The sequence below is a fragment of the Caretta caretta genome, chromosome 1 (assembly GCF_965140235.1).
Source record: "Caretta caretta isolate rCarCar2 chromosome 1, rCarCar1.hap1, whole genome shotgun sequence".
Classification (NCBI taxonomy): domain Eukaryota; kingdom Metazoa; phylum Chordata; order Testudines; family Cheloniidae; genus Caretta; species Caretta caretta.
The window spans coordinates 126,908,979-126,933,006 of record NC_134206.1 but is presented as its reverse complement, the minus strand read 5'-3'; the positions used below and the strand labels follow the sequence as shown (position 1 = coordinate 126,933,006).

General features: G+C 41.8%; 1 protein-coding gene across 2 annotated transcripts in view; it reads right to left on the bottom strand.

The window, feature by feature from the left end:
- Positions 1-2,466: 2,466 nt before the first annotated feature.
- Positions 2,467-24,028, bottom strand: part of LOC125640835 (CD99 antigen) — a 38,078-nt gene continuing 16,516 nt past the window's right edge. The window contains exons 2-9 of one of the 2 annotated variants that reach the window (XM_048859852.2): positions 18,844-18,882; positions 18,408-18,452; positions 13,726-13,770; positions 12,739-12,792; positions 10,302-10,343; positions 8,195-8,305; positions 7,088-7,144; positions 2,467-4,920 (exon numbers count right to left, since the gene is read on the bottom strand). In XM_048859852.2, the coding sequence (XP_048715809.1) occupies positions 4,895-4,920; positions 7,088-7,144; positions 8,195-8,305; positions 10,302-10,343; positions 12,739-12,792; positions 13,726-13,770; positions 18,408-18,452; positions 18,844-18,882 (419 nt within the window). In that variant the 3' untranslated portion in view covers positions 2,467-4,894. The remainder of the gene's footprint in view (positions 4,921-7,087; positions 7,145-8,194; positions 8,306-10,301; positions 10,344-12,738; positions 12,793-13,725; positions 13,771-18,407; positions 18,453-18,843; positions 18,883-24,028) is intronic. The other variant, XM_048859860.2, reaches the window with a different exon arrangement.

Below are 24,028 nucleotides of genomic sequence, written 5' to 3'. Positions count from 1 at the left end.
ATATTACAATAGCTTGGTGATAACTGATCACAAGTAAAGCAAGAGGGATTTAGGGATAATATCTTCATGTAAGAGAAGGATTGGGCATATTAACATAACATAGAATGATGCACCCAGAAGGTAAGCCTGAGTGAAACAGTAAGACGGTGAAGACTTAGGGGAGAGAGAGAGCTAGATCATATAGTTTCTTGTATCCCAAAATGTTTTTCATCTCTGGATAGTTTAATGATAATTAAACTTCTTTCATTGCTGTACTGAAGATCTCTTGCAAGGTTGAACTGGCAATTGCTTTGGCTAGGAGAGGAGACGCTTGAGGGAGCTGAAGACTGGTACTCCATCCTCAGGTACCAGACTGATTAAAACCCAATACAGAAATTAGGTAGGGATTTAAGTAGGGAATGAGACAAGCCATTATGCAGAGAAGCAAATGGTCAAGTGCAAAACATTCTGAAGGACAGGCAAGTGGTGTTTAATGCTAATGTTAAAAGCTTTGCCTGCAGAATTAGTTCGATAGTGGGAAACTTAAGCACTATGGGTAAAATTTGCAAAACCAGGTGACTATATTTAGGTGCCTTCCTTCAGCCACTCAAGTTTGAAAATTTTGGCCTAACAGCTTTATGGGGGGCTGTGATAAATGTAAAGGGAAGGGTAAACCCCTTTAAAATCCCTCCTGACTAGAGGAAAAATCCTCTCACCTGTAAAGGGTTAAGAAGCTAAAGGTAACCTCGCTGGCACCTGACCAAAATGACCAATGAGGAGACAAAATACTTTCAAAAGCTGGGAGGAGGGAGAGAAACAAGGGGTCTGGGTATGTCTATATGCTGCTTTTGCTGGGGATAGACCAGGAATGGAGTCTTAGAACTTTTAGTAAGTAATCTAGCTAGGTATGCATTAGATTATGATTTCTTTAAATGGCTGAGAAAAGAAGTGTGCTGAATAGAATGACTATTTCTGTCTGTGTCTTTTTTGTAACTTCAGGTTTTGCCTAGAGGGATTCTCTATGTTTTGAATCTAATTACCCTGTAAGGTATCTACCATCCTGATTTTACAGGGGTGATTCCTTTACTTCTATTTCTATTAAAAGTCTTCTTGTAAGAAAACTGAATGCTTTTTCATTTTTCTCAGATCCAAGGGTTTGGGTCTGTGGTCACCTATGCAAATTGGTGAGGATTTTTACCAAACCTTTCCTAGGAAGCGGGGTGCAAGGGTTGGGAGGATTTTGGGGGGAAAGATGTGTCCAAACTGCGTTTCCCAGTAAACGCAGTTAGAGTTTGGTGGTGGCAGTGGTTAATCCAAGGACAAAGGATAAAATTAATTTGTACCTTGGGGAAGTTTTAACCTAAGCTGGTAAAAGTAAGCTTAGGAGGTTTTCATGCAGGTCCCCACATCTGTACCCTAGAGTTCAGAGTGGGGGAGGAACCTTGACAGGGGCCATGTAGGAAAATTTGTTCCCACAGTCACCCTTGTGGCTGACAGGGACCTCTATCATGACATCAGCTCCTTGCTCACACATTATAGAATGGCATCAGGGAGTTTAAGCTTTCAAGGATTTATTTTTTTGCCTTTCCTCTCTGGCTGTCAATAGTGACACTGCATATTTGTGATACTACGGGAATGTCTCAATGTGCCACATTTCTTCCCTGTCCCATACTTCCAGTCTGTAAAGCCACAAACCGAACTAGCACAGAGCAGTGTGAGGGATGGAGCACAGTGCAAAATTTAAAATCTGCTTTAAGACAGTCACAGACTTTCCGTTCAAATAGTGCTATATGATGCAACTGAATTTGTGGTGGAATTAGTCTTCTCTGTGCTCGAATTTCACATATCAGTTTGCATCCTCCAAAGCTGAGGTACTCAGTAAGTTTACTACTGTTATAACACTATTACTTGGAACCCCTCCCATGTTGTTCTCACTCATGTGTTTCAATGAGCTCCTCACTCAGAGGCTGGGATGAAAAGCAGTAGAGGTATCATTGCAGTAATTACTGCTAGGAGGAGCTGCAATGGCATTAAGTTGGAGAATGTCTTCAACCTGGCAAGACAGATATAGTCCACTTGTCTTTGTTTGCCTAACTGGAAGCACAGAAACAATGTCATTCCATGGTGGATGTTTTAATAATTGCTCTGTAATATAAACAAACCTACAGAAATTTGAGTGCATATGAATCTGCCACAATCAAATCCTGCAGTCTGTTCTCCAATCTATTGCACAATAGACAATAAAATAGGCAAGTACTTTTTTCCCCACGGTTTACTTACAACAATACATGTGTGTAATTTTATGTTTAGATGTTTTCAAAATAAATCTAAACTCTTTAGGAGAAAAGGTAAAACTAACAAGTTTGTAGACTACTCCCCTCTTGCCTCCAACTTTTTTTCTAGACCATCCAAACACAGAAGTAGAGTTAACATTGTTTTCTGCTCAAAGAAATAAACTGGAGTACATTTTAAGATACTTAACCAAAGTAACTTTACAAATGTTTATTAAAAAAAAGGCACAATGTTAATAGTCTGAGGTTTTAATGACCAATTCTTAAGAGGTTTGAGAAATTGAAAGAAGGATCCACAATCTTAATTGAAAGCTTGTTTAAAGAACCCCAAATCAGCTATTGGCATCTTTCAATGTACTTGACAATGATACATATGAAATACATTTGTTGGTGAAGGTAAGTAAGGCATTTCATTAGTTTAATGATTTACAGTCAAAGAATCTCACCTACAATATAGTAACTTTTCCATCAATAACACACTTGCATGTTTTAACATTTTCATCCAGGAAAAAATAGAGTAATGGGGAAAACTGGTTTACCAATGAGTTTCATAATTTAAAAACAAACAAAAAAACCCCAAACATTTAAAGCTCTTTGTCATCAACTTCCTAAAATAACATGTACATGTTCTTTAAAATGAGTTCTCATTAGATGCATTAATATTTGAATACACAGAGATTTGCAGGTTTTGGCAGGAAAAAAAAGTCTGTGCTAGTCCAAATTATAACCTTCTGTAAAAAGGCTAATTTGTTTACTGTATGAATTACTGTAATTCTCCAGATTCTCACCTATGCACTTACCAGATGCACTTCTAAGTAAAATTGTCTCAGTGTTTTGTAAAATTGCACAAAAACTGAACTTCTATTACAAACAAAATCTCCTCGGTACAGCTGGTCAAACTATTCATTGTAACCAATACTAGTTACAAATCTAAGCCCCAGTCCTTCAATGACAGCATGTAAGCAGACTGCTGTGCTTGTATGGAGCACCACTGACTTTACTGGGGCTCCATACAAGTCCAGCAGCCCCTGTGTGCTATTAGCTGCAGGACTGAGGCTGTTTTCTGCTGAATCGCGTGGAGAGTAATTTTTAGGAACTCAGTTTAGAGTAGGGTGACCAGATGTCCCGCTTTTAAAGGGACAGTCCCATTTTTGGGGACTTTTTCTTATATAGGCGCCTATTACCCCCCATCCCCGTCCCGTTTTTTCCACAGTTGCTATCTGGTCACCCTAGTGTAGAGTGCTCTTGATTATCCACATTGCAGAGTTACCACATAAGTTAGTTGTATTGTTTCTACTTTCCGACTGGATGACAAACCTTTCAAAAGCAAAACTGTAAATAATGACCTGTTCAAGCTTTCAGGTGAGCAGTTATGGAAATGTCTGTCAGTCCCAACTTGCATACAAATTAATCCCTGGCAGCTGTTTGAATACTCACAAATACCAGAAAAACACTCCCAGCCAAATGAAGAGTAGCCAATGTAGGGTTCTGATTTGTAAGTCAGGCCTTTCCTTTTTTGATCAATTCAATTTTAGTTAATCGGTATGAAAAGCAACTTTGAGACTCTGAGGGATGCACTAAAGCACATAGGGGCTTTCTGGATCTGTACCAGACAGACATAATGAAGAAAAATGAAAAAAAAAAAAAAATTTTTTTTTTTCCTTAGAGGACAGATACAAGTACCTCCTTCCTGCTAGCTGATCCAGGCAGCTGCACAGACAACACCATTGTCAAATACACACACACACTCATTTGGTCAAATATTTCAGATGACATGGCTACTTTTTTAACTTATGTAAATTTGCGTTCAGGTGCCCACAAAATGTAAAATTTACTAGAATTTTTTTTTTTTTAAACTTCACTTTCAAGTGAACTGTAAGGGTGTCTTCACTGGCACAATTACCCAATTTAGGGTAAGGATACGCAGCACACGGTAGCGAGCCTCCCAATCCTGGTCAACAGAGTTGGGCTCCTGGGACTTGGCGCTGCCCGCACTAAAAATAGCTGTGTGGGCGTCACAGCTTTGGTGGGAGCTCCAGCTTTGGAGCCCACCCACCTCTCTAAGCTCCAGAGCCAGAGCACTAGCCTGAGCTGCAACTTCAGAGCTCTGCCTCCACTGCTATTTTTAAGAGCACTAGCGTGAGTCTCGCTATCCCAAGTCTGTCAAGCCAGGGTGGGAGGCTCCCTGAGGTGGGTGGTGTAGCCGTTCCCATACGACGCTACAATGTTAGAGCTGTTTCAGAGTCATGGTACCTTAACAGATCAACAGATTTTTTTTGAAGGGGTAAGAAAAGGGGGCTAGCCATAATAGTAGTCAGTTCAGATACACACCAGCGATGGTTCTTGCCACAAGAGCAGAGTTGAGAATTAAAAGGCACAAGTTGTTTCAGAACGTCACTATTTTAAGGCCAACTGTCAGTGGGCAACACTGTGCTGCACAGGGCTAACCACAGAAAAACGCTCAGCTATTTGAAAACATCCCTCCCATCCTTTCTGAGGATATTTTTTTTTCCATGCAATTTTGAAACTCAAGCCCCTGCTGTTTACATTGTGTTTTTTCAGGCAGATATGCAGGTTTTCTATCCAGTTTTGCTGTTCTTTTCTTCACCTTGAGTTTCCCTGGATTATTTCTGCAGAAGAGTTTGCTGAACTGGGGGAAAAAAGAAAGAAACAAACAAATATACAAACAAAATAACCAAATCAAGCTTAGTACAATTCTCTATCAATATATGAGAATCCAACTTGTAGAACAGTGATTCTTTTAAAAGTGTGAACACTCTAATCTTAGTAAATAAATGGGCATTTGATATAGTGGGGTGGGCTGAGGCCTGAACTCTCTGTAAGCAGAATTCTGCTTGCAAAAAAAGTGGTGGTTGCATGTTTTTGCACCCAGGAGTAACTTGAAGACATAAATTTTAGTGACGTACATGGCTACTAATTTACATCTGCAGTCAAGTATTCAGAAATACAACTTCTACGAACTTTCCCTGCAATTCACTGTGGATGCAAAACAAAAGGGGTACTTTTGCAGGCACAAATTGTGTCTACAAGGGTGATTTTGGGTCATGGGAAGTTTAGCTTTATTTATGCAATATGCAGTTATAGTAAACTCAGACTGGAATGTAACATGCTTGCACAAGCAACTAGGAGAAAATGGTCAGATATCAATGTATACAAAGATTTTGGTTTTGTGCGGTTTTATTAAACCTCTAAAAAAAAAAATCACTAATTTTATAACAATTGTGGCATATCACAACCAAGTCCAGGAATCCTGAACAAAGTTTAAACTTTTAACCTACTCTGTTTAACTTCATACATGAACCTGAATTTTGCAGAGGTCTTACAGTATTATATTTATCTAGATTACAATGGTAACCTAATCCAGGATCTTATAAAGGTATATTTCACTACGGCCAAAGGGATAGGATACAGTGTTAAACTAAAATCTAATGAATATCTAGATATTTTAAATCTGCTCCTCTTTTGAGTTAATATAACCACATTAATTTTAAAAGGACTAGAATTAATATCTGTATTTAAACTATTTGTCAGAATAACTCTAGTTTGAGGTGGATATCCAGAACTAGCTGCACTCTCACCTTCAGAAAACAGTTGGAGAGAAAGGTACCTGTTTTATAGTTTTATAAAATAATTGATAAGGTATTACAGAAAAGTTTATGCAAGACATCTTGAACCAGCTAACAAGTTTGTGGGGACAAACTGACTGTATTGGAGTAATAAGGCAGGTAACTTTGCCCAGTTTTAAAAAGCAGAAAAGGCCTAGTTCTGGTTTTAAACTAAGCACATAGGAGGACATGTATAGTTACTCATAACCTACACTCTTGTGAGAGGCTCAACTTCATTTTCTTTTTAAATATATGGTACATGCAGAATCCTCTCCAAAACTTCAATGCCTTGCTGAGTACTCCCGCTCATCCCTTCATTAGCCAGTCAGAAGGTGTGAAACTGACAGAAGCCAAGTTTGTTTTCTGGCTATACCACTTCAACAATTCTCTAATCCAAATTTATCTAGGGCTTCCTGGAGCCAGGTTTCCTACTCTGGCAATACCTCATCAATTTCCCTAGCCAATCATTTTAAACAGCCATGTCTGCATTGCACTACAGAGTTGGAGCTCACTGAAAAAAACTCTTAGCAGACATGATCAGACAAAAAAAAAAAAAAAAAACTAAGTTTGCTGTTTTATGCTTCTCTTTTATAAAAGATTCTTTGTGGTGCACAACAGTATGCTAGTCAGTTTAACTTTCCCTGCCTCCAGCTTGCTTTTATGTAATTGCATCTTTGTTCAAATACCGTTACCCTTTTATTAATGCCAGCTCCGGCACAGCTTTATTGGTCTCATGTCAGACAGCACAGCTACGGCTACAGTCAGACTCCCAACACATTCCACTAAAAAACATGCCAGCCAGCCACCATTCCATATCATTTTTCAAATAATTGATTTAAAGTAGCAGCTTTGTGTTCTTTCAGTTCACAATTCTGATTACAATACCCATTTACATTCCCACTACTTCCTTACACATTTTAATATTTCAGGTATTTCATCCAACCACCATAAAGAAAAAATGCAAAGGGTTATTAATTTGCTTTAGTTCTACGTTTTTACCATCTAATATAAATGAAACTCAATTTGAAACTTGTTTCAGTCCAGAATTCATTTCTCTTGCAGTTGTAAACACTTGACTACAAGAATGTATAGTGCAAGTGATAAGTCTCTTTAGGAGATTAATTTCTGTGACTCAAGTCCACACAGATTCCTGCCAAAAATTCTGTTCCTCCCTCCAGATCCTTTTCTTACCAGGTGGCTCTGCATGTGCTCCTTGCTGATTTTCCATATTAACATTCTCTTGATCTGCTGAGATACAAACAAACATTGTAAGACATCAGGCATTTGTGTTACCTGCATTTCCCTAAGACCGGAAATGGCAGAGACAAGAGCAAATGTGAGAGAGGCTGGGGATGCTCTGTAGCAAAGCAACTTAAAAAGGTAAGGCCTGCGAAACCACTGATGGATGGGTATAGCCTCCTTACACTGACTAGGTGGCCAAGTGATCATCCTCCGGAGAGGCTTCTCCAGAGGGTGGCCACTGAAAGCTTAGGGTGCATAATTCAGAGCTCCTACAAGAGCCTAGACAACTAAAAGAAAGAAGAGTGCCACCAAGACCAAATGAAGCATTAAGTTGCACCCAGTAACCGTGTTATTGCCCTTGCAAGTTATTTGGGGGAAAGTTTTGTGTTGTGTGACTTTTCATGTCATATCCTGGCCTTCATATCCTTGGTTTAGGAAGACAGTGGGGGAGGAGAGAGGGATAGAAACCAATGGTGGGAAGATGAACATCTCAAAAAGGAATAAACTCTCCTGTGCTGTTATTAGAAGCCTAATGTGTGGGAAACAGCTGTGTACTTAGTCTTCATAATTCCCAAAGTGTGGGTTACTAGTGACATTACAGAGCCAAGATAATGACTCTTTTGTTAAAGTTGAAAGGCAGTTTCCACTGTAAACATTCTGCTCCCCATTTCCTCTAATTTTCTATTTTTCCTCTCAAAAGTGTTGCTTAAACTCTCTCATGCTCACTCTTTGGCGAGTAGAGAATTTTTGGAAACATTTTGAGATTCCTCAGTCCAGCTTTTTCTGAGCTATGGAATCTTGGGGGGCGGGGTGGAGGGGGGGAAAGACGGACACCTCCTACTTTAAAAAAAAAAATCTTTTTTTTTTTTTTGCCAAAACATTTCAAACTTCTTAGTTTTAAGACTCACTTAAAATATATTATTCCTTCATGATGACTGCTAATGCATTGGGCCATTAAGATTGGCTGATGTGTTTTATATTGATTACTAAATTCCCTATCTTTCTAGATAAGAGCTACAACAGATCACAAAGGAGAAAAACTAGTTAAAATCTTACCGCTTGCTTTGAAACAGAGTTTCTTCTTCTGGTAAGCAATGAAGCTAGATACTGCTCCAACAACGGCTACAACCACAGCACTTATAATTCCAGGTATCACTCCTTGAGAGGCTATAAACAAGACATTTTTTTTCTAGATATAAATGAGGACAGACTTGGCTTCTTTCTCAAAAGATATACAAACTCTGAATGTTTCCAAAACAGCACTAACATTTGAAGTAATCTTAGACATTGATTCTGCCTTCTTTTCACGGATTTTGAAGAGTCAAGCATAGATTTAGAAGAGTTAATTTTTCAGTAGTTCATGTTAAGCAGCATGAGTGCATTCCATTATGGCGCTAGACATGGTATGAAGTACACTCATGCAAAAACGAGTGAGCACTCTGAAGTCTGGATCTAAACCTTGTGAAATGCTGTGTGCAAGGTTCACATTTTCTACTCTAACGGTATGTCTACACTACAAAATTAGGTCGAATTTATAGAAGTCAGTTTTTTAGAAATCGGTTTTATATATTCAAGTGTGTGTGTCCCCACAGAAAATGCTCTAAGTGCATTAACTCGGCGGAGTGCTTCCACAGTACCGAGGCAAGCGTCGACTTCCGGAGTGTTGCACTGTGGGTAGCTATCCCACAGTCTCTGCTGCCCATTGGAATTCTGGGTTGAGATCCCAATGCCTGATAGGGCTAAAACATTGTCGCGGGTGGTTCTAGGTACATGTCGTCAGGCCCCCCTTCCCTCCCTCCCTCTGTGAAAGAAAGGGCAGACAATCATTTTGCGCCTTTTTTCCTGGGTTACCCGTGCAGACGCCATACCATGGCAAGCATGGAGCCCGCTCAGCTCACCATCACCGTATGTCTCCTGGGTGCTGGCAGGCGTGGTACTGCATTGCTACACAGCAGCAGCAACCCATTGCCTTATGGCAGCAGACGGTACAGTAGGACTGGTAGCCGTCATAGTCATGTCTGAGGTGCTCCTGGTCGCCTCTGTGAGGTTGATCAGGAGCGCCTGGGCAGACATGGGCGCAGGGACTAAATTTGGAGTGACTTGACCACGTCATTCTCTTTAGTCCTGCAGTCAGTCCTATTGAACCATCTTATAGTGAGCAGGCAGGTGATACGGATTGCTAGCAGTCCTCTTATACCATCTTCTGCCAAGCAGCCATGAGATGTGGATAGCATGCAGTCCTTCTGCACCGTCTGCTACCAGCCAAAGATGTAAAAGATAGATGGAATGTACCAAAACAACAAGTAGACCAGATTTGTTTTGTACTCATTTGCAACCCACCTCCCCCCCATCTAGGGGACTCATTCCTTTAGGTCACACTGCAGTCACTCACAGAGAAGGTGCAGCGAGGTAAATCTAGCCATGTATCAGAGGCCAGACCAACCTGCTTGTTCCAATAAGAACAATTACTTAGGTGCACCATTTCTTATTGGAACCCTCCGTGAAGTCCTGCCTGAAAATACTCCTTGATGTAAAGCCACCCCCTTTGTTGATTTTAACTCCCTGTAAGCCAACCCTGTAAGCCATGTCGTCAGTCGTCCCTCCCTGCGTCAGGGCAATGGCAGACAATCGTGCATCTGAGTTGAGAGTGCTGTCCAGAGCAGTCACAATGGAGCACTCTGGGATAGCTTCCGGAGGCCAATACCGTCAAATTGTGTCCACAGTACCCCAAATTCGACCCGGCAAGGCCGATTTAAGCGCTAATCCACTTGTCGGGGTGGAGTAAGGAAATCGATTTTAAGAGCCCTTTAAGTCGAAATAAAGGGCTTCATCGTGTGGATGGGTGCAGGTTTACATCGATTTAACGCTGCTAAATTCGACCTAAAGTCCTAGTGTAGACCAGGGCTAAGAACTCAGTATTTGACCTATCAGAAGTGAAGTATTTAAAAAAAAAAAAAAAAAGGCGGTAGGAACAAAGCTGTTGGAAGTAAAAATACTAGAGATTTTGTATAATATTTTGAAGCTGAAAAGCACCGCCAGTGCTTATTCAGCACTATTAAAATTCTAAACCTGCAGGCAATAAAAGGAATGCTTAATGTTAGATGTTTAACTTTTTAAAGATGATGTACAGATACAACAGATATACGAAAATCCATGCACTTACCCTCCGCCTCTCCTCCACTCTTGGGATTGGTATCACCTTCACCTGTAAGATAACAAATAATTTCATTGCTAGAAGAATCTTTTTAGAGAACAGCCTTATCACAATGAGAATCTGCGCTCTATGTCAATGCATCATGCAAAATGACCCACTATCTCCGGATGCTACATTAACAAAGTCAATACAATAGAAACAGACTTCAACTAATAAAGGAATTACACAAAATATGTTAAAAGACTATTCAGGTTGCAAAGTCAAGCACTCAAAAGTAGGAAATGCCAGACCTAGGGTTGCCTGTGCAAACTTAATTCAACCTCCTTGGGTGTATTTATTGTGATACTCTCGTTAATTGCGTAATCACAGACCATTTTATTCTACAGGACCCTGCATCAAATGCATAGGATGAATGGTTCCCAGGGAATGAGTAGCTAATTCAATATTTTAATATTATTCTCATGGTTCAATGTAGAGCCCCCAGGACTAATTTACTGCACACCATTCAAACTCTTCTTTAAACACAAAGTTATTAGATTTCCTCATGGGGTTTTCTGTGGTGCTTATCACCAAATTATTTAAGTGTTTCACAAACATTAGTTTCACAACAGCTCTGTGTGGTAAGGCAGCATTAGCATCTCCCCTGTACTGATGGGAAACTGAGGCTCAGAGATTAAAACTAATTTTGAGTGCCAGAGTATTTAGCATTATATAGCACTTTCTGTGCTCAAAGCTCCACAGCTCCCACTGACTTCAGTTGCAGCTGTAAGTGCTCAGCACCTCTTCAAATCAGGCCCCAGGGTCTCAAGCTGGGAACCTAGAAAACGAATACAATTAGCGGCCACCTGTGAAAAGTTTGGTTTAACTCTGTGGCAGAGGCAGCAAGAGAATCCAGTTCTCCTTTGCAGCATTCAACTGCCTTAACCATCGGAGACGAGACTTTCCTTTCCATTCTTGCAGTCCCCTGCCTCATTCACTATACCCCTTCCAACTTCTGTAACAAGTGAGGCAGGGGTGCGACAAGTAACAGCCCTATTCATTAGGAACTCTGATTCATTCCCAGAGCGCCACCCGTCCTCTGCACTGAATGATGCAGATATCCTATGTGACCGTGCAATTGAAGTCTACCACAGTGCACAGGCAACCTTAGTTCTGGTATTTCTGAACTTCTGAATGGTTGACTTTGCAACCTTAATATTCTTTTAACATGGTTGTGTGTATAATTTCCAAAGCATTTGAAAAGCAAGCTGACATGTGAATTCCATCAGGTGACACCACAGAGGCTGGAACCTTTAAATCCACCACACAGACCTCTACCATTTGAGCTAATGGAGTAACTGGTAGCAGTAGTAAGTTGTCATCCTCTCTCTGGACGAATCATCAGATGGTGAGGAGACACTCTTTGCCAGTGCGTTTCACAGATATCTTCTGTAAGCAGAGAATGCTGACACTGAGGAATCTCAGGTGCTGCAGGTGCGTGCTCTAGTGGGCACAGACCCTTCTGCCCCACCCTCTCTAACCTGTCTCTTCTCCACACCTGACTTCTCCTCCTACCCTTAAGTTCCTAGTCTCCATAGCTTGTTGTCCCAACCTATTTTTCCCCCACCCCGACTCCAGCTCTTGTCCCCTCTATTCAAGTCAGGTGGCTTCCTCATCCTTGCTGCTTGGTGCCAGCACAGAGAGGATAGGAGAGAGTCTCCATGTGCCAGGTATCAGAACTGAGAACCACAGCAGCATGCAGCAGTTGGGAGCAGTAATCACAGGGAAAGTCCTGCTCACCCACTGAAGACCTTGGCTGCTGCATGTTCTCTGCAGATGAGATTCTCAAGAAAATTTAACTGCAAACTAAAGTCTCTACTGAGCGTGTGCAAACAGATTTTTCAAAGGCTAATATCTTGGCCAAATACCAGTGGGTTTTTCCCCCACGGGAAAAGCAAGATGCACATTCCTGGCACCAGTGCTATACCTATGCCAAATTTCAAGTCTGTCCCAAAGCAAGGCACTAGAGCTTCTCAACAATGGCTGGGGAATTTTTTCCCCAAAGCACTTAAGTCCTATTTTCAGAAGGGACTTAGGTTTTTAGTAACCTAAATCTCATTGAAAGTCAATAGGACATAAGCTCCTAAGTCACGAGACATGGTGCTGAGGTACATTTGGAAATTTTCCCCACTGTGAATGCTGAAACAAGTACCACTTTCACATCATTGTAGTTTTAAACCTATTGTTTAGAGTTCCTGAATCAATTCCACCTCCTTGGATCATCAATTTTTCTGAATGAACAAAGTACATAATGGTTAAATTGGAAGATAACAATTTCCATGCCTCAAACAGACCAGGACAAAAATCTAGCATTCCTAACTCATTTTAACCAGTTTGTGACACACAAGTCTAAGGCAAAAACTAGATAGCAGTGGGTTTCACTGTGAAGTGTTGGACATTATCTTACCCCTTTTTTCTGGTGGAAGTTTACCATCAAGTAAGTCCTCATCCTTAAAGTTCCCTGTAAGAGTCAATAAAATGGTTATCCTTCCTTTTTAAAGGTGTTTATACCTGATCTTGACTCTTCCTTTAAACTACTAGGACATGTTCATCCTTGATCTCTTAACCCCTTTTTAGCTTCTATAAGCTGATAGGAAACTTGAGCCATCTGAAAAATAACTATTGGGAACACGTGTGTCATGCATTTATCCGTGACGTGCTGAAAACTATGTTTTACTTCATATATGAGAAAGTCCAAGGTTTAAGGTAGACTCTCAAGTACAAATTTAGTGCAATGCCCCAACTACTCTCCTCCACTAGTGTCTCTCTCACTCACAAAAGGTATGTTAAAAATTCAGCTAGATTGTCAGAATTTCAAAATCATAAATAAACTCCTAATTTTTTTTGTGATTTCCATAGAGCATATTCTATATGCTACAGGTTAACACAAAATAGTTTCAAAATGTGCATGTGAGATACTAAAAACAACCTTTCAACCAGTTAGCAAGTTTGGTCAGAATAGCACTGGAACATTGCAGTTCCCATTGACTTGAATGAGATCTGTAGGAACGCAGCTTGTCAAGGTGGGGAGACGATAAATCAGAGCACTTATTTAGGTGCCTTGCTCTAGGCACTCAAATGCAAATATTGACCCATGCTCACCTTTTCTCTTTTTTAAAAATGAGAGCAAAGGAAACTGACTCTCCTGTTCTATTACTGTCACTTTAAGGCTGTTGCATGATTTGTTTGCAAAATCAAGCATTTTCTCTTCGTTCTCAACTGCTCTTTCATCGTGTCTAAGTTCATCAAGTTCATTATTTGCATAGTCAGAAGTAAATGCCTTGATGTACCAAATCATTTAAATATGAATGGTTCATTTAAAAAGAAAAGTCAATAGAATGGTCTGAGTATGATGGCTGACAAATGCTATTTAAAACATTTACAAAATTCTTACCACCAGTATTGTCCTTGCTTCCGGGCTGAGGGTTTGGGTGGCCATCTGTTGACAAATATTGTTGGGATGGGGGGAGTTAAAATTGCAGATGAGTAAAAGTGCAGAAACAAGCTGAATAACCTAATCTTATAAGATTATCCCTACCTTTCCTATGTTTCTCCGTCTTCCACCCCTCTCCCCCACAAAACCCCTCCATGACTTATGCTTACTAATACTATGGCAGCTGATTTCATCCACTGTGTTCAAGATCGTAAATAAGAAATCTCTTGAGAACCCTTACATTTCCAATTATCATACCTCATTTCGATTTTTGTGTCTGCAGTTTTGTGTCTGCTCCTGCTCCCGCTGAAGGCAATAGGAAAACTCCCATTGAATAGAATGGGGAACAGGCCTGAGCACTAACATGGCATTTTTAAAACTAAGTAGCTAGCATCAAGTATGCATCAACTTTAAGACTATGGAACTGAATTTATTTCAGACTGGCAGCTTTGTCTCAAAGTCTCAAAAAAAAAAAAATATCAATCCATGTGAAGAAGAAAATCAGTTCATTTTGAGTTCATTCTAGTTATGAACATTTAAAATTAGCAAGACCAAGACAGCCTCATCTCCTCATTTTAATTTATATATACATACATACACACACACACACACACAGAGCTATAAATGCATATGGAAGCATGTACTTTGCATACAACATATACACACAGTTGATTCTATAAACATGAGTTAACTAATAAAGGCCACTAGTTCATCTGTTCTGACTGGCAATTCTATAAAAATGAAGACACTTTTTCCCCCCCATTTACAAAGAAACAGTAAAAGAAAAAAAGAAATAAATAAATATGGTGATTTACTTTGCCACTCCAATGCACTAAAAGTCATGAAATTTGAACAGTGAGGTTGAGCATTTTGATGTAGTCATAATTAAAGATTTAACTTCACAAGTGTATCCATGACGTATAACCTGAGAAACTTTTCACAAAAAGAGCCTGAATGCTAACCAGCCAATAACTTTACAGATTGCAAAATTTGCATTTAATTGACCAACATCCTTCTAACAGAGGCATTAATGGCCTCCTATAACACCATGGCACTTCTATGACTACATAAACTGAAGGAACAAACATTGTTATAGTTCTGGAATTGTGCCCATTGTTAGTTCCCACAGACTAGCTTCCCCCTTCCAAACAGTTGCCAGTAATGCTGAAGCACAGCAATGCTAGTGGGATACTGGCTTTTTCAGGTGGTGTTCAGCAATTTAAAGAGTTAACAGCCACTACCTGCCAAACTATGTTCCACTTCACTAGTGAGAGCGTGGCAAAGATATTGCAGTTTGCTAAAAGTGACTTAGCTGAAAATACATTAAAGGCTTTGCAAAGAGATTATCCCAGAGGAAAGGGAAAGCCTTCCTTTCTGACAACAGACTCCCACTTCCTGGCATAAAGAGCACCCCCCCCCTTCTAGGGAGTGATTAGAAAGGTAATATATTCAAATTACAACCACTTCTAGGAATGGTATATTAGTCAATTAGTGCTATCTACTGAAAATAAGGTGATGACACATCCCTAAAGCCAACTAATCAAAAGCCATTTGGAAAAAAACAAAAAACCCAAAGCCATTAATGCACTCAAACGAGGCCTCTAACTCAACAGCAGAAACTCATGGATCATCAATACCAAATTCTACTATATCAATTTCTGTGCATGGCACTGACCTCCCTTTAATCGAATCCCTCTTGCTATTCACTTCTTCCAGCAGTCCTACAAGCTCTAACTCACCTCAATATAATGCCATCACCACTCCTATATTAAAAAGCCATTATGTTGTTCCTTGGATATCTTTTAGACCTGATCTTGCAATGAGCTCTGCCCAGGCAGCCCCCAGAGCCCACTGCAGAACACACTAATTATGAAGGGTTTAGTATACAAAATATAAAGGTTAATATTCCATGGTTCTACTTACTAGGATTCCCTACTTACCTCTGAGGATCCCCCTTCCATTTAGCAAAATGGGATGAGCAGTGTGGTCACAGCCACAAGGTTTGCCTGCAACGCATGTACTAGGCTTTAACAACTCAATAATAAGTATTATTATTCCATTATATAGCATTTTTCATGAGTAGACCTCAAAGTGCTTTACAAAGGAGCAAGCTCTCACCTTCCCCATCTGTAGAATGGGGATAATGACACAGCTGTCCTTTGCAAGGCACTTTTGAGGTCTACTGACGACAAGTGATATAAAGGGCTAGGTATTTATTATGCGTTGTTATAGTTCAGGGATCAGCAACCTTTGGCACGCAGCCCGCCAGGGTAAGCCCCCTAGTGGGCCGGGCCGATTTGTTTACCTGCCGCATCCGCAGTTCGGCCGATCGTGGCTCCCACTGGCCGTGGTTCGCCGTTCCAGGCCAATGGGGGCTGTGGGAAGCGGCAGCCAGCACACCCCTCAGCCTGTGCCGCTTCCCGCAGCTCCCATTGGCGTGGAGCAGCGAACTGTGGCCACTGGGAGCTGCGATCGGCCAAACCTGCGGACGTAGCAGGTAAACAAACCAGCCCGGCCTGCCACAGGGCTTACCCTGATGGGCTGCGTGCCGAAGGTTGTCGATCCCTGTTATAGTCTAATTCATGGGTTGTGAGCAAGTCTTAGGGCTGTGATCATCCTGCTCATCCCATTTTGCTAGCTAGTACAAAACCCCAATGAGGCTGCATGTGCATTTGTTTTTAAGCAACTGCTTTTAATGGAGTTTTTTTTAATTCACTGACAAATCTAAATTCTAAATGCATATTCTGAAGACTAATTATTATTTTCCTAATTATGGACTAGATCATGACTAACATCTGAGCAAGGAACAACAATATGTCGTTGCACTGCCCCCAAAGAAGCAAAAGAGGGAGATTGTGACTCAGTCTCAGTGTCCCTCCTGGTTTCTCCCTCGACTCCAGGGAGGCAGTAACTGCACTGTATTTGTTGCAGCATATATCCCCTGCACAGCTATGCCAACAAGCATGTTGAGAGGGGGAAGCCTATATTCTGCCCCTCTCTCTCACCTGCATGAGGGAGAGAAGTAGCAGCTCTATGTAGCCTGCTTTCCCTACTATCTGTAATGCATGTAGCCAGCAGAAGGGTGTTAGGGTGTCCTTATGCTCTTATTCCACCATGCTAGTTAAGCCACTATTTAACCCTTAGATATAGTAAAATACAATTTCAATGTGGTGGTTCAGCAGATGTCAGAGAAAAATGTGTTCCCTGGAGACTGAGGTAGATATGACATCACCAAAAGATTTGCCAGCCAATATCTCAGTTTTGCCATGACACTGACTAAAGCCTAAAAGAGTCATTATTACAGTAACTCCTTGCTTACTGTGTAGTTATGTTCCTGAAAACTGCTACTTTAAGCAGAATGATGTTAAGCAAATCCAATTTCCCCATAAGAATTAATGTAAAAATGGGGGGTTGGGTTCCAGGGAAATTCCCCCCCCATATTTTTTTTTATATTATATATACACACATACACACACACACACACACACACACATTTTAAACCAACATTTTAATATTGTCCAGAGCAATGATGATTGTGAAGCTTGGTTGAGGCGGTGAAGTCAGAGGGTGGGATATTTCCCAGGGAATGCCTTACTGCTAAATGATGAACTAGCATTCAGCTGAGCCTCAAGGGTTAACACGTTGTTAATGTAGCCTCACACTCTACAAGGCAGCACGAATAGAGGGAGGAGACACAACAGACGCACGGCAGTGGCTGCAAACATTGCCTGTGGAAACTGAACGTGATAATGAACCCACGCTATCCCACTGGAGCGCATCACTCCCTCCACTTTCCAAAGTGCTGGGGGGTGCGTGCGTGCGAGCGAGAGAGACAGACACACACACACACACGTGAGATGTGCATTGCCCCTTTAAGTATGCTGACCCCACTCTAAGAGCACTGCATTTTAAAGTAGATCAGCAAGTCGAGACAGCAGCTGCTGCCAGCAAGCTCCCTCTGTCCTGAGCCCTGTGGTGGGTCGTTGTCCCCGCTCTGTGGAGATGAGGTACAGGAGCGGTAGGATGGGTACACCCTGACATCAGCACCCCTCTTCCCCCCCACCCCCTGCACGGCAAGCAGGAGGCTCCAGGAAGCAGTTCCAAGACAGAGGGCAGGAGCAGCACATGGCAGTGGGAGGGAGGGACAGCTGAACTGCGATAGCCTGCGAAGTGGCTGCTGCACAGGGAACTTAGGGAAGTGGGGAACTGATTGGGGGGCTGCCAGTCCACCCTGGTTCCAAGCCCCCACCAGCTAGCTCCAATGGGCTGCTCTTCGTGCAAGCAGCGGACAAAGCAGGCAGCTGCCAAACAACATTATGAGGGAGCACTGTGCAACTTTAAACGAGCATGTTTTCTAATAGATCAGCGACATAACAACGAAACAATGTTAACCGGGACGATGTTAAGTGAGGAGTTACTGTATTATTAAAGACAGCTTGGTTCTATTATTTGATCCTCCACTTGTCCCCAAAGAGGCCTGAGATGTGTACTTTAAAAAAAAAAAAAAAAAAAATAGACACATTGGGATAATTTATCCCAGATATACAGCAATGTGTAACCATGACTCTTTGTCAGTAACTACACATCTAAAATCATAATAAAGCATTTACCGTAAGGTGCTTTATGTGCCAATCACTACTCACCCAACTCCGGCTTTTTGGTAGCTGAATCAGGCTTCTTTGTAGGTCCTGTTATGTCAAGGACATAGAAGTTAATACAAATTGAAATGTTTGTGATGATACTTAGAGAACAAGTTTAAATAGACTTCCTTTTAAAATAAGTGAAAGTATTAGACTAATAATTTTTCAAGTCTTCTACAGTTGTATGACTTTCCCCTAAACAGGTTGCTCCACTTCTATGTGGTCCAGGTTTTGGTACATTCTTAGACTAACTAGCACCTTATACCTTAAATTGTGCCAAAGAAGTTAATACAGCTACTCATGGAGAAAGGTGTTACACACATTCTCTATGGATGTCAGAATATGGCCCTAAGTGTTTGTTATGTTTTAACATTAATGCTAAACACTATATGAAGAAAAATCTCACAAGAAGGGATTTTTGCAAGAACATATTACTTACCAACGTCTAATGCATCTTCTAAGTTAAAGTCGTCTTCACCTAGCAACACAAAAAAAAAAAAAAAAAAGCCAGAAATTAGCAGCAGAATGAGGAGACACCTTTCTCACTCTGAAATATGCCATTCTGATCCTGGTCAATGTTGTCCCACATGCAGCTAGAATAGACGGACTTTCTCAGTATCGTGGGCAGGAAGCAAAAGCAGCTTCCCTCCAAAACACTCCTTTAGAAGAGAAGGGATATGGATTATAAGGGTCGTATCTGCAGACAATCTCAGTAAGGTCAGTCAGTCTTCCATGGAGTAAATGCATTCTTCCTTGTGAGGGGCAGACACCCCATCACTGGCAGAAAAAGGTTTAAAGGCAGCCTACAGAAGCTGTGCCGGAGGCAGCCAGAGAAGAGCTGAAGGGAGCAGCCCATCAGGGCCAAGCAGGCCCATTTAAAAAGGGAGCTACAGAGCAGAGGAGGGCAGTTCTCTGCTGGGAGCCCAGGGAGGAAGGACTGTGTCTCTGGAGGGCTGAGAGAACTGCCCACATCCTGGACAGAGCAGTGCTGCAGACAGACACTGGGGGAGTGGGAGACAGCTCTTGGCTGGCTACTGGGGTTTGAAGGCTGAGGCCCTGAGGCAAGGCAAAAAGGATGCTGGGGCCATGAGGAAGTGGCCAGAAAACTCGCTGCAGTAGCCACTAAGGGAAGTGGCTGAACAGTGAACTGCAGATCCCTTGGAAGGGGAAGCACAGTGTGTGGCAGGGCTGGAGGGCAGTACTGCTGAAGAGAACGCCGTGGTCCTTGGAGAGATGTGGGTCCTAGAGCAGGAGTGATGGTGGCAAGGCACCACCCAACGAGGATGCACTACCGTACAGAGCTAAATCCCTAAGACAACCAGCAGGAGGTGCCAGAATGGTGAGTGAACCCTGTTTCATTCCCAAATGATTCACTGATGTTGAACCGGGATCTTCAGCGCTTTTTCAGCGGACCTCCAGAAAGCCACAAGCTTAGCAGGAGCATTGCTCTGCTCAATAGGAATGAACACAACTGGTCCAGCTGTGCAGAGAAAGATTCTCTACCTAGGGGTTTTAGGGCATGAAGGGCGGCTGAAACATGCATGATCATGTAAAGAATTTACAATATAAATTTCTTCATAATCTGAAATAATTATCTTCTTTGGTTCAGTTCCACTGTAATCTGCTATCTTTCTTCCTCCCATACACAAGATATCCAGTCCAAAGGTGGTAAGTTTTCAATGCATGGTCTCTCTTTAAAAATTGTATTTAAACTCCTGATTGGCACTTTAATTCAAGTATTAACACCACGGACACCTCCTCCTGCTGGAATAAATATCATTTTGAGGGAGACGGAACAGAACATTTCTACATCACATCATGATAAACACTATATCTACTACTGTTGTTCAACAGCTTCCGGCCACTTGCTTCACGTTGATTCACATTTTTGTGATACAAACTGATTTCACATCATGAATGCTGTGGTGGCAAATTTCAGTGGTTAGTGAAACTGATCAGACAGACTGAATGCTGACAGAAATCTTCCCCAAGTACAACACAAGAGCTGTGGGAAGCACCCAGAGCTCTCTAAGCCCAGATATTAGTTATCTATACCTTCACTGCACCAAGCAAAAGGTAGAGGAAAAAGAAGAAGAGCAACCAAAACCCACTGCAGCAACTCAAGAAGTTGAACTGCAAAAGGAATACTTCTCATGACCCTAGGAGTCCACTGGGCTTTTACACTGACTAATTATCAGGCCGCCAGAACCAGACAGCTAGCTTGGTTCAGCGAAGTGTTTAATACTCTTAATGTAGATGCACACAAAACATTTCTTTCTGACCTGAGTCTTCTCAGGTTTAACCATCCAAGGGGTCCTTAAAGGAAAGCTCTGCACTTTACTCACTACATACTTCCTTTAAACAAGGCCAGGAAAGGAGACTGAATTTGTACTATTTCTGTATCAAAACTGAATAAAAAAATTTAACTAAGAAAACAGGGGTTTTAATAAACCTTAGTATTTGATACCAGTGCTGTGGTTTATGCAACTTAGAAAATGCCAGTCTGAGATACAGAAGAATGGAAATTCACTGGTCCTCAATGACCATTGTGCTACTCCAGCACAACCAAATAGAAGAGGAATCATTAATTCTTGAGGTCATTCTGAAAATAGAACTGGTTTTATGTTTGGCTCATCTTTCACAATATATTAGGTTTTTTCCTGGGAAGGGGTAGGGACTGAAAGGAAAGAGCCTGATTTCCCTTCATAGTGATTCTCAGCTGAATTGTCCTCAACATAAACCACAAATATGGGAAAACCCAATAGCAAGATGCAGGGAGCCAAGTTATCTGAAAGCAACCAAGACAACAAACAAGTTTGCCATCCAGAGGGGAGAAGTTGGGATAGTTCTTTGCTTCCGAAGAAATTCACATTCTGCAGCCAAAATTTCACTCAAACTTGCTTCATGGATGCAGGACAGTCTTAGCTGAAACTAACCAATCATGCAGGTTGGCCTCACTGATTCCTCCCCATCATTCTGGGCCTCAGATTACTGAAATGGGATGGGCATTGGGAATAGTGGTTGTTTGTAACTCTGAAATGCTCATAACTCAACAAAATGTGATGGTGGTTCTTTCAAAAGTTTACAACTGAACATTGACTTAATACAGCTTTGCAGAAGAAAAATGCATCTCCCCCCCGCCTTTTTAGTAGTTTATGTTTAACACAGTATGGTACAGTATTTGCATTTTTTTTTTTTTTGGTCTTCACCGCTGCCTAATTGCGTACTTCCAGTTCCAAATGACATGTGTGGTTGACTGGTGAATTTGTAACTCTGGTGTTTGTAACTCTGGGGTTCTACTGTGGTAATGTAGCCATGGTACCAGACAGCAGCAAGGAGCAGCATAGGCTAGCTGCCCTAGACCCTGGGAGTACATACTTGGCACAGGCTAGCCTGTGCCACTACTCCCTGCTGCCTGTGCTATCGCAGCTATGCTATTGTTTTTAGCATGCTAGCTTGATGAGAGCTGGCACAAGCATGTCTATGCAAGCTGGAAATCACACCCCTAGCTCCTAGTGCAGACGTAGCCTTAGAACAGAAGGCATCTGAAAAAGACAAAAGTAGGCAATCTGAAGGGATGCAAGAAAAAAAGCTCTTAATTGTAGTTGCTCTCTGAAGAGAGCCATCGCACAGCCAAGGCAGGTACTCCAAGTCTCCACAGGGGTGAAGGGCAGAGAGAGGAGAGAATCTTCCCACAAGCCACCTTTCTTTACTCCACTCCTGAAAAATGCTGTGGGATCTTTTAAACACCCAGCTCATGGAAAAACTACTTCATAGGAGTGGGCATGCACATGAGACATATTGCCAGAATGATTCAGCTGGAACTGACACCACCTTTGAAAGGAATGCAAGATGCATCCATACCATCTTAGGAATTCAGCATAAAAGTGGATCACAAAGGCCTGAAGCTTATCCATCTTGCAAAGAGAATCTCTTCTGTACAAGATCTGCAGATAAACTGTCCTGTTTCCAATGGGCATGCAGAAAGTCAAAATAGCCAGAAAATGGGACCTAACCCAGACAAGCAAAAACTTGAAACACTTGATGTGAGGCATTAAAAGCATCACAGGGGGAACAGTTGCATTAGATCTAGGCTTTGGTGGAGTAAAGGGTGTATTTGGAGGGGAGATACCAATTGCAGAGAAAAGGACTATTCACTGATAGCACCCTGCCTCCACGATCAACTGACATTTAGCACAAGGGTGAGTATCTCAGCTGATTGCCTCTGCGGTGGTTTGCCCAAGAGGGGGGAGAAGCAGTCTAAGACAGCCAAGATCCAAAAAGTACTGTAATTCTAAGGTTTTATTGTTGTAACTTGTAAACATCACCCACAAATAAGACTGAAGCTTCTTTTTGACTGCTGGGCATGTATGGTATGCTCTGGGTAACCACTTAAAGCAGGAAGCCTCGTCTTGTACTGACTGAAGTTACTGAGAGGCCTTCTGGTACAGTCCTGTTTAAGGCCAGAGTTTCAAGAGTTCAGCATCCCCAGATGTCAAACTTTTTTCAAAATGAAAATCCGGCCCCAGTGGTGAATGCAGAACTCTTTTAAAGTTCTGGCCCATGGAATGCACTGCAATAATCCAGTTCTGAGCCGAGAGGTATGAATGACTGGGATGAGGTCCAGATACTAAGGAGAAGATGGCAAACTTCTTTCCCAGGACAAATGGAGGAATAAAGGGTTATTTTATAATTGTCCATGGATAGCATTTCATGCAATTTCCTCTGAAGCAACTAGTATTGGAAACTGCAAGGGATCAAGGCAGCATCAGTCATGCCTGTCTAGGAGAGAGGCATAGTGCAGCATTAGAGCAGTTTTTGAAACTGCTGCGCTGCCTCCTCTCCATACCCACAATATACAAATCCATGAGTTGCAAGTGTTCTCAAGCATCTGAGCAGAGAGCGGGGGGGGGGGGGGGGGGGAAGAAAAACAAAAACAAAAACAAAAAAAAAGACCCTAGCCCCTCTAACAGAGCAGAAGCTGCCACCCTTGACGCCCTGACTGACATAGGCTATGTCAATTGCTGGCGGTAGCTGGGAAAATGAACATAAAAATATGACATCTGAAGCACTAGGCAAAAGCTATTTCTGAGCAAACAAAGCTTTGAAGGGCTGATTAATTGAAGCCACTGAAGAGGACCAAACAGACATTCAAATGGAACTCTGTTGCTGTGACTCATGGAAGCTCCTTCACTGAACAGGGTGGGAAAGAAATGGCAGCTAGAGCCAGTAGTGGTAACTACATTCCACTGCAGAAGCTGGCATGAGACAACAGATTTAGAGGAGCTCCGGCCTTGGTCATGAGCAAGAGTACAGGCTGAGACTGAGGATTTATTATCATGCATCTCCACAGGGGGTAAAACAGCTTGTCCCAAGCAGGTTGCACAATTCCCTATAGTCATATTTAATACCACTCCTATTCTCCTCTAGCCTTTTTTTAATTTAAGATGAATTTAGTAATTTTGTATTAAGCTACCATGGGTTCCGCTGCTGTTGCTACAGTTTCAAGCTCAACCGCGTGAAAATCACCGCTGGTGTTTTTCTCAAATTTGGAGACTCCAGGACCACACAAAGTCCAAGGATAGTGACCACAAACACAATCACAAGTACAAAGTCTTATCTGT